Source organism: Myodes glareolus, chromosome 6, assembly GCF_982192425.1.
Source record: "Myodes glareolus chromosome 6, mMyoGla1.1, whole genome shotgun sequence".
Lineage (NCBI taxonomy): Eukaryota > Metazoa > Chordata > Mammalia > Rodentia > Cricetidae > Myodes > Myodes glareolus.
In genome coordinates this window covers 116,593,650-116,604,114 of record NC_142031.1, presented here as the reverse complement: position 1 = coordinate 116,604,114, position 10,465 = coordinate 116,593,650, and the positions used below count along the sequence as shown (strand labels likewise).

The 10,465-nt window shown below is 52.3% G+C and overlaps 1 protein-coding gene across 1 annotated transcript; it reads right to left on the bottom strand.

The window, feature by feature from the left end:
* Nucleotides 1-963: 963 nt before the first annotated feature.
* On the bottom strand, nt 964-7,185 carry En2 (engrailed homeobox 2). The gene is made up of 2 exons (XM_048440191.3): nt 6,117-7,185; nt 964-3,029 (listed from the first exon to the last, which is right to left on the bottom strand). The coding sequence occupies exons 1-2, from the start codon at nt 6,775-6,777 to the stop codon at nt 2,713-2,715; spliced, it is 978 nt and encodes a 325-aa protein (XP_048296148.1). The 5' UTR covers nt 6,778-7,185; the 3' UTR covers nt 964-2,712.
* Nucleotides 7,186-10,465: the final 3,280 nt, after the last annotated feature.

Sequence of the window (10,465 nt, the reverse complement as noted above, 5' to 3'; positions counted from 1 at the left end):
GATCTGAAGGCCCTTCCAGCTCAGTCCCCTATCACAGACAAAACAAAGTGTAAAGATCCAAAATTCTGGCATTATTGGCAGGCTGGTGTCTGCTTGGCTGCCTTGTGGGACCTGGAAGCTCATTACCTATGCCCTCCCCTACCAGTGTTAGGATTTGAAAATAGATGGATGTGGCTATGTTTTTATTAAAATGAAGGGAGGCCAACAGATTAATGTAAATTGTGTCAGTGTTTTGAAGCTAAACCCTCAGAGGTGTATAGAAAATGGGGACCCTGGTGTGCTCCTAGGGAGTGGCATGGAGGCGCTTGGTGCCCCCAGCAGTGGAGGGTCCCTTGAGTGGCAGGAGCCGTGATCCAGCCTCTGCCTGGTAATCCCTGATGGCCCAGTGGCCAGTGCACTGAAACTGCCTAGATCACCCTTGGCAACAAACAACCCTTGGGAAAAACAAAGCAACTTTCTTTCCAGCCAAGAAAGTTTGGGAATACAGCAGTTTGGCTTAATGAAGTGCAGAAGATCCTTGCTTCCGAGTCAGCCAGTCCATAGCCCATCTGAATCCAGAGATGAAATAAGTCCTTTGCTTTGGGGGTTGGAGGTGGAGGAAACAAAACTAGCATTTAGGGAAAGAAGAGTATCTCTGGAAGGGCACAAATTCTTCCACCCAGCCCAAGCAGTGGGCACTGGCATCCAGCCTGCATACAGTGGGGAGGAGGTGGGGGAGACCTGTTAGATTTTCTAACACTCCTGTGAGTGGAGGCAGCATGCTTCGATTGATTCTTCCTGGAGACCAAACAGGGACAGAAATGACTTCCTCTCTTCTGTGCTTACATGCTAGATATTCCAAGGTCAGTATTTAGAAATACCATCTTCTCCTATTTCAAGGGTAGGTGCAGCACCTGGGGAGACCTGGGGTGGTTCCTGAGCTCAGACACAGACATGGAAAAAGTCCACCTTCCACTGCCAACATTCCATAATAAAGAGTCACTTCTTTTTATTTAATGTAACTTTCAAGAATTTAAACACACAAAAATGAACGGGTGGGAATGTTCAAAATTTTGATAACCACAGTTGTAAGTAGGGAACATTCGTCCATTTCTCATAAGATTATAAATATTTCATACTGTAAAATGCACATCTTATAAACTTAAAAAAGAACAGATTTGCTTCCTGCTAAAAGGCATGTCGTTTCACCGATTCCCAAGCAGCAAATGGTTGTTCACAGACTTTTAAATTACAACTTTTGTTTTTATAACTTCGTTTTCAGAAGGTTGGCACTAATATGTACAAAGTGAAAGTATTGGCGCAGTGAAATAAAGAGGTTTAAGGCAAAGAGAGAAATCCACCGTCAGTCCTCAGCAGGCAGCGACTCCCAGCTCAGCCGAGAACATCCCTGGGCCATTGCCCTGGCCCCAGGTGGACATTTGGACACCTTTTCCCATACACTAAACAGAAGACAGTGTGGAGTTATATATAATGTGTTTGCTTATATATATATATATGTACTTGGTGAGGGATATATTGAATATATTTAATTTACACAGTACCACACCTTCAAAAATAAAATGTATATCTTCTTTTAAAAAACAAAAAAAGACAGAAAGTGATAAGAAATGATTATTTACACACTTTCTCTAGATTCAAGAGGGTTCTGAGTTCCTTTGAAAGTCAAGGTAGCTGCAAGCTCCAGAACCCCAGCTTCACACAGGCCTGGGGTGTGCGTGCACATGCATACACGAGTATGTACACATACATGTATTCACCACTCAAAAATAAGTGGGGGAAAAAGGAAAAAAGGAAAGGAAGACGTACCAACTCGCTCTGCCAGCCCCCCCCCCCCCAAGCTGACCTGGTGGGATTTTTGGGTCAGGGCTAGCTGACACAGCAGCTCAGCAGCCAAGCCTTGAAGCCTCAGGTCAACTTCCCCTTCTTCCTAGACCCCAAGCGCTGCCCACAGTGTTCAAGGTGGGAGAGTTGCGCTGGCAGGTCGCCACGGGCTGTGGCGGGACAGGGGTCAGCGACACAAAAGCAGACACATGGTGGTGGCCAGTTCGGGCCTCTGAGGTGGTTGGGATGAGAGGCAGTAGGAGGCAGCTGGAGAGGGGCCCGGAGAGCTGTGGGCTTTGTCGGACCTCAGCCGAAGAAATGCATCCTCTCTCCCCGCTGAAATCCAGAGCTCTCCATCACCAAGCTGACAAGCCTACAGCATTCGCCCAGCCAGACAAAGCGGCAGAGCCCACAGACCAAATAGGAGCTATTTATTCGATTCACAGTCCTGTGAAATGCAGCAATAAAAATCTTTGGACTTTAGCAAGTTGTTTTAATTTTTTTCTTTCGAAAAAAAAAAAGTGTCGAAAAAGTGTTCGATGTCCCATGATGGAGCTTAGGGGATTAAAAAAGAAAAAGAAAAAAAGAAAGAAAAGAAAAAGCTGAAACCCTAAACAGCCCCCTTTGCAGAAAGAAGAATAATAACATAAAATTAGCATAACCTCTTAAACACAAAAAACTCAAAAAATATTTTATAGTCGGATATTTTGGGTTTTACAACCGCCTGTAAATTATATGTACATAGATTATTTTAGAACCACAGCTAATACACGGGATTTTCACAGATAATGCTGGTATAATCTTTATACACTGGCCCTTTGTTCACGGTTTTTAAATTATTGCATTGTTTCGCGCGGCCCTAGATGGCCGGCCCGCCCCGCCCTGCTCGCCCTACTCGCTGTCCGACTTGCCCTCCTTGGCGGTGGTGGAGTGGTTGTACAGGCCCTGGGCCATGAGGTGCACCGCCAGAGTGTTCTTGTTGCCTGTGGCTTTCTTGATTTTGGCCCGCTTATTCTGGAACCAGATCTTGATCTGCGACTCGTTAAGGCTAAGCTCCTGCGCCAGACTCTGTCGCCGCTGCTCTGTCAGGTACCTGTTGGTCTGAAACTCAGCCTTGAGCCTCTGCAGCTGCTCTGCAGTGAAGGCCGTTCGAGGCCGCTTGTCCTCTTTGTTCGGGTTCTTCTTCTTTGGTTTTCGGGACCTGGGACCTGTAGAAGAGAGGGCAGAGGTTACTGGTTGCTGGAGCAGCCTACCGCTTACTGGAAGCCCAGTCAGCCAAGGTTTAGAGGTTCCAGGGACTCCGAAGGAAAATGATGCGCCCAAGGCACACAAGACTGAACAAGATGGGTTGGGTGTATGTGGTGTGTGTGTGTGTGTGTGTGTGTGTGTAGGGGTGGTGGTAGAAATGAAGTGGATTGGCAGATTTAATTAAAAGGTCTATAGCAAACTAGGGGATCCTAATTTAAAAAAAACTGACTGAAGAAGGAATGCCCAACCAAAAACTTTCTGGCCTTGTTGCCCCTGCCCCAGCAAAGAGAACAGGGTAGGTGAGAGGAGAAAGAGAAGGGGTAAGATTGAAGAAGAGGGTAGGTGAGCCAGTCAGGGGGGATCCTATTCTCCTCTCTACATACCCTCCCACAGGGTGCCAAAGCTAGTAGGTTCGCAAAGAGGGTTCAGGGCTACTTCACCACACCTGAGTCCTCTCTTGTGAGGCCCCGTGAGCACAAATTCAGTGTTTCCTTGAAGGACTCCAATGCAGCGCCACATCCTTTGCTGGAAGCCTCTGGCATCTTCACTCCTTCTGTCCAGGAGAGGGACCTGGTTCCTGCCCCGGTTCTGACCATGGTGGCTTTTCCCTCTCAGCTCCCACCACAGGCCTGGGGTTGATTCATTAAAAACCACCCAACTGACCTTGGGCAAGAACATAAAGTGACTCTCCCAATAGCTTCCTCACAAAGAGTTCCACTACTGTTCCCATCCCTTTCTCCCTGTGGAGTTGCTAGTGTTTGAGGCAAGTGTGGAGGGTGGTAGGGTCCCAGGACCTAGTCGTCCGAAGGAAAGGGTAAAAGGGTTAAAGTGTTGGGGTAGAGGGTTCTCTTTGTAGGGGTGAGAAGGTACACGGAGTGTGGGAGAGCCAGCCAGGCCACAAGGCTAGAAGCAGAGACCTTCTTTCTGGTTCTTCCTCTGTGCTAGGAGCATGAATTAACTTTCCAGGCGCTTTGCTGTCCCTCGATCGAGGCCCCTTCCGCTTGAAGCGGAAGAGGGTGGAGAGGACCGGACCCTCCCCCTTCAGGGCCTGGGACTGGCTGTTCTGTCCTGCCTGCGGAGATGACTTCGGGAACAGACTGTGTGGTACTTGTCTCCTCCACCAGCTGCCCAGAGAGGTACCTATCCAGGCGGCAGGGGTAGCCGACCGAGCAAGAGCGGGTGAGGACTCCATCACCTCCAGCCAAGTGGGATCTCATCAAAGGGCAAGCCTAAAAGGGTCTGTGGGTACCAGAGGAGATCCAGGGAGGTGCAGATACAACTCCTCATGTTTTGGTTGTACCCATAGTCACACACACCCGTCACACCACATAGTCACCTTCACATTCATGCTGAAGTCAAGGAAGCACGGGCTTGGAGCCCTTGGATCTGGCTCACACCCTGTCAGTGAGGCTTCTAGGGTCACGGGCGAACCCTGGAACCATCACAGATACAAGCACCGGAGGTTGAGCATGGAAAAGGCCTGGCCTACTCAGCTCTGACCTCCCTCTTCTGGAGCCGATCTCAGACTCCCCTTGTTCCCTCCCCGTGAAGAACAAGGTCTCTGTGTTCCAGTCTCCTCCACCCTGGGGTTCCTGTTCTATAACACACACTCCAGTCTCTGAGAATTCTTACTTCAGAGAAAGAATGCCTCCTTAAAGCCATACTTTCGGTTCTTCTTTCTGTGAATTCTCTTTTAAAAAGCAAACACTTAGGGAACTCATGGAAACCGAGACAAACCTCAGCAAGTACCTTTTGCCCTCCTTTCTTTCTTAAACGCCCGGGAAAGAAATATTACTTAAAGGGAAGAGGTTTCGCTAACCTATGAAGGCTGTGAGCCGAGCCACGCGGGGCCATGCAGCAGGATCCGCGGACCGCCACGGCTTGGCGCGGCCAGGACTCGCGCGCCGGCGGCGTGGCCGCACAAAGCCGACCGCGGCTTAAGGCCAGTCGGCTTTGTGAGCCTATATGTTAATTAAATATTAACAAAGGAGGGAGGCGAGAACAATGGAGCAAATTTCAGATCTAGCAGCAAAAATTTGGATTTTATCAGAAACACCACAGGATACTGCAAGAAGGCAGTCGAGAGCGACCCAGTTTTGCTATGAACGTAGGTAAAGGACACTCGTAAAATAACTGAAGATGGGGGTGGGAAGTGGGACCTCACTCAGCTCCCGGACAAACGAAACCCACCGCTAATGGCGCTTCCTAATTACAGGCCCGCATCTAATGTAGGGGTTAGTTTCTAGGAAGTCTTAAAAAATTATAAACGAATGAAGAAAATACGTCTCAAACCTCCTCACCTCCCCCGCCCCCAAAGCTGCCTTTTTCTCAGTTTTGGCAGCACCATAAAACCCTTGAAGCTTCCTTTCTGCAAGGGGGATGGTGGCTCTGGGATGGCTGCACCTTCTTCAAGCTGCTTCCTGGCAGGATGCTGTGATGCTACTACGTGGTTTGCCAAATAAAGTGACAAAGGGGGAAAGCTGCCTCAGTTTTCACCACTACCCTGCAGTCCTTCCTCTGCTCCTCCGCAATGGTCACCCTAGGCCAAGAGTGGAGAAGAAGAGCATCCATCCTTGGAATGCTCTGCGAGGGACTGGAACTGAGGGTGGCAGAAAGTTTCCTGGTTCCAGACTTTACAAGTGCGGAGGGGGGGGGGGGGGAGAGGAGGGTACTGGTTCAATGCTCACTTCCTGAGGACCTTCCAGCTACCACTATTCCTGTGGGGTAGGGCACTAATGGCAGCGAGATGTCAGAGAGAGAGAGAGAGAGAGAGAGAGAGAGAGAGAGAGAGAGAGAACACGAGATTGCATCTTGCTTCTTACTGTCCTAAATCGGTATCCCCAGAACTAGTCCTGCTTCTAGACGCTGCTCTGCTCTGTCCAGCATGGGCGAGACAGTGCAGCTGTCTGGGAGGAGTGTGCGCCTTTGTGTATGTGTTCAGGAGAAAATGTGTTTCTTTCCCTCTGTATATGTTCCCCGGGAAGCACCCTCCCAAGTCCCGCGGGTATCCCCTCAGCGGGTTTGGACACCCGGTCCCACGGACTCACCTGAAGAAGGCCGGTCAGAGTAGCGCGTGCAGTAGACCCAAGCCGGCCAGAGCATGGGCTGCGCGCCCAGGGTGGCGCTGGCTTGAGAGCTGTCTGAGTCGGAGCTCACCGACAGGTCACTGCCGCCTAAGCCTCGGGTCTTGAGTGCCCCATCCAAGGAACCCCCTGGATCGCCAGTCTTTTTAGCACCGCCGTGCAGCGAAAGTGTCTTGGAACCGCCTTCTCCGTCAGCCGCAGAGTCGCCGCCGCCGGCGGAGAGCGGCCCTCCAGCGCTGGGCGCGCACGCTGGGTTCGGCCGGGACTCCCTGGCGCCCGACCCCAGGAGCTGTTCGGCTCCGCCTGCGCCGCCGCCACCCTCTGTACCGCCAGCGCCGCCTTCGCCGCCTCTCGCTCCGCCCGCACCAGCACAGCACGTCCCCGTGTCCTTTCGGCGACCGAACTCAGGCCGCAGAATGTTATCGATGAAAAAGTTGGTGATGCGGTGAGGATGCTGGTGGTTGCCTGGCGCCTGCAGGACCGCGGGCAGCATCAGAGCCCGCCGGCGGCCGGTGTCCGAATCACCCGGGCTGCTACCGCCGCCCGATCCGCCGCCGGGACTGGATTCCGGCTGCCTCTGCGCCTCTGCCGCTGCCTCGCTGGGCTTGGAATCATTCTCCTCCATGCTTCACAGAAAACCTTAAACCACCTCTCCACCGGCCCTCCTCCAAAGCAACCTCCGGCCGGCCTGTGGCACACACCGGTACCCGCGAACCCCCACCCAGCGGAGTCTCCCGAAGGCGTGAGCGGTGCAGGGCTGGAGTCCTACAGGTCTGCGAGCACGCTCGGAGCCAAGCCACTTTCGTATCCACCACGAAGTGCGTTAGCCAATAACCAGAGTCTCCCAGCTGGCCAGGACGCGGGGAGATTCAAAGGAAGTAGGTCCCGGTCTCGGCGACGCACCCGGCTTCAGACGGTCACCGCACTCCCGCGGGGACCTGGGACGTCTGTCCGGCTCCACGCTCCTCTCGGTGGCCAGCAACCTTGGGCTTCGGCGCCACCGCCTTGCCCACCGCGGGCCAGAACTGAACGCATGCAGGCAGCGCGCTCCCCGCGCTCACCGCCGCCTGGGCCCGCTCGGGCCGCCACTGCTCGGCCGTCGCCGCCCGCCTGTGCTGGCCGGCCCTCGAGGCTGCGGGGCGCGAGCGCTCAGCTCGCCCGCCGCCGCCAGCATGCACATGGAGGCCCGCGGGCCGGCACTGCGCTCCACCCTCCCCGGGGCTCCCCGCGCCAGGCCGCCGCCCCGCTGCGGGCCGGGGCGCCCCACGGGCGAGCGGCTGCGCCCCCGCTGAGCCCAGCGCAGTACCGCGGCCCGAGCAGCATGGGTGAGGGGCGGGAGGCCGGGCCGGGTTGGGCCTCCCGCGCTCCCTCCCAGTCTGCGCGCCCTCACCGCCTCCGCCTCCGCGTGGGCTCGGGAAAATTTCAGGCCACTTAGCGCAACCTGAGACACTTTCACTCTGGATTTTTGTTCTTATTTTTAACAGAGCCCCCTCGAGTGACGTCGCGGGCCGGTCTCCTGGACACGTGCCTCGGGCCAATGGCCGCCGTGCCGCGTATCCACGTGATGCGCCGGCGGCAGCTTGGTGACAGGAACCGCCTGCCGCCCCTCCCCCGCCGCCACCCCCCTCCCTCCCCTTAAAGCGGCCGTTCTCAGGGCTTGGGGCTCCGGAACCTATAAGCTAGCCAGATCGACCGCCGAGTCCTCTGTGCTTGTTTGCACTTCTCCGGTCTCCTCTCGGCTCGGAAAACTCAGAACCTTTTGACAGTCTCGCCAGGTCACTGCTACGCCTAAGAGGACATGTGCTGGAAGATCGTTATTTTTAACATTCCTATATTGTTTACGGTGGTGAGAGATCCCACAATTCCTTGCACAAAATGCATAAATAAGATTAAATGAGTTGCCGAGATACAAAGAGAGGTTTGTAACCCGCTTTCCTTGCTGGTGGAGGGGAAAATTGTCACTTATATTTGACTTTAGTTACCCAGCAGCATCGAGTCCTAATCGCCAGGCGAGAATGCAGGGTCCTCCTTCTACAGACACCTACTCTCAGCATGCATGCCTGTGCAGGAGGCGCACGCATATGGAAGGATTCCACCCGTGGGCAGGGGTTCCTCAGGAACCTGAACATAGATCTTTACGCCAGAATACAATTTAGGGCTCCATTTAAGGGAGGAGAAATAAAGGAATTTTTTGAGAAGGGTTATAGCGCAATCTTCTATTAGAAAGGAGTGACGACTGCTTAGCCAAATCCTCAAAACCATCCGCAGCAAAAGTGATTCTGAATGCGGCTGTGCTCACACACACACACACACACACACACACACACACCATCATTAGAGCGCCCCAACCCCTACACTGAGCTAAGGCCACCCATCTCATTACCTTTGTCTTAAAACATTAAGCTGGTTTTGCAGGAAAGCAAGGCTAATTTGAAAGAATAGGAATGCTGTGACAGGGTGGGGGCCCCAATTTGTTTTTCCCTTCTCTCTTTTTATTCCCCTCTAAACTTCTCTTCAGCTGCTGAAAGAATGGCCCTTCTCTATTCTCTCCCTCCCACCTCCCCCAGGGTCCTTCCAATTTGCTTTCCTCTCCCCACCAAACATACTGATTACTACAGGCTTGCCTGTCCATTTATAAAAAAAAGCATTTTTATGGAAATTTATTAACTTTCAGAAAGACCCAGAAGGGCAACTGAGAGGGCACAGGAGTGTTGTCGTAATAATAAAAGTCCACAGACAGCCTGGGATCAGAGGGAGGCCCCAGGCTTGTCTTGCTGGGTGATTGGCCCCAGGCTGCCATTGCTCAGACTCCCTGCCTGGTGGGCCACTGCACCTGAACTCCAGGTGGTACCTGCCATGAGCTGCCAGGTCCTGATGAAGGGCAAAGATCATGGCTAACAGCTCCCAGGCACGGAGGCCTGCCAGGTTATCTGGACTTGAGGTCCACTTTTTGGCAGTTGTGTCTGGACTTGGACCCCATGTAGCCTCATTGTGCACCCTGTCTACCTGGCAGGTTTCACCAGAGGCAGTAATACCCAAAGGCGTCTCCTTGGGGATGTTAGCCCATAGAGACAACTGCCACCATGACTCAAGTTACTGAAGGTGGCCTTGGTCTGGGTAGGTGCTGCAGACAGACAGAATGTCTAAGTGGAGAAGCCACTCTATATCAGGGAAAAGGGTGTGTCTTTCCCTGTCTATTTTTCTCATTTAAAGGAGTTCCCAACAACCTTTTTTGTTGTTGATGTTTATGAGGGTTTTTTTTGTTGTTGTTCTGTTTCTTTGTTTGTTTGTTTTTGGTTTTTTTTTGTTTATTTTTGAGACAGGGTTTCTCTGTGTAACAGTCCAGGTTGTACTGAAACTCACGCCATAGGCCAGGCTGACCTAAGATCCACCTGCCTCTCTTCCCCGAGTACCAATATTAAAGGCAAGCACCCACGGCAGCCACCATTGGGTTTCACCAAAGTTTTTGACTAGGAAAATACCTGATGGGTCCTTCCTAGTGAGAAGAAGAGCAGGGCAGAGAAAAAGAGATGAGAAAGCTCATAGTCTACCTGCCTCTATGAACATCCCCAGTGAGTGGGGATGGGACCATCCTTTGACCATTTTAGGACTCAGGGACTTGAACTATCACCAGCCAGTGAATGAACGCTCTGATTTCTTCTTGTCTCCTAAACTAGACTACATATGGACTGCTAGAGCTCCGAGATTCCTGCACACAGTCTAAGTTCATCTTCCTACCTGTCCTATGAAAATGATTAGGCCCTTATCTGATGTCTTGGAAACCTCAGCCTCGAATAGATTGCTCCAGCATTAGATAAGCCAAGGGCGCTGGACTTAGTACTCTTTCCCTTGCACCAAACTCAGATTTAGATCTGAAACATAGACCCTGAAGATTGGCCTTGCCGGCAGGACCCAGGCTCTTCCTGGGCCTGGAACAAGCCCAACTAGGCTAGGAACAGTGGCGAGTTCTTAGGAAGGGAGGGGCTGAAGGTAGAAGGGAAGATTTTGAAAAAAGGATAGAGAAACCCCAAAACAAATATCGAGGTGGCTGTGGGGATACCCAAAATGAAAACTCCAGAAAAGAGTTATCCTTAAGAACGGGCGCCAAACAAAAGGCGGGGACCCTTTCCAATGGGCGAAGCTGTGGTGAAGGTACATTAAGCCATAGCGCCTTGAGGTTGGGGAAATTCTAAGTGGCATAAATAGTGACCCGGATTTCAGGAGGGTTCTACTGTGCTTGGGGGGTTCAGTTTGAGTATTTGCGGCTTCTGGGGAAGGGGCAGGTTTTTTTTGTGTATGGGGGGGATGCCTTT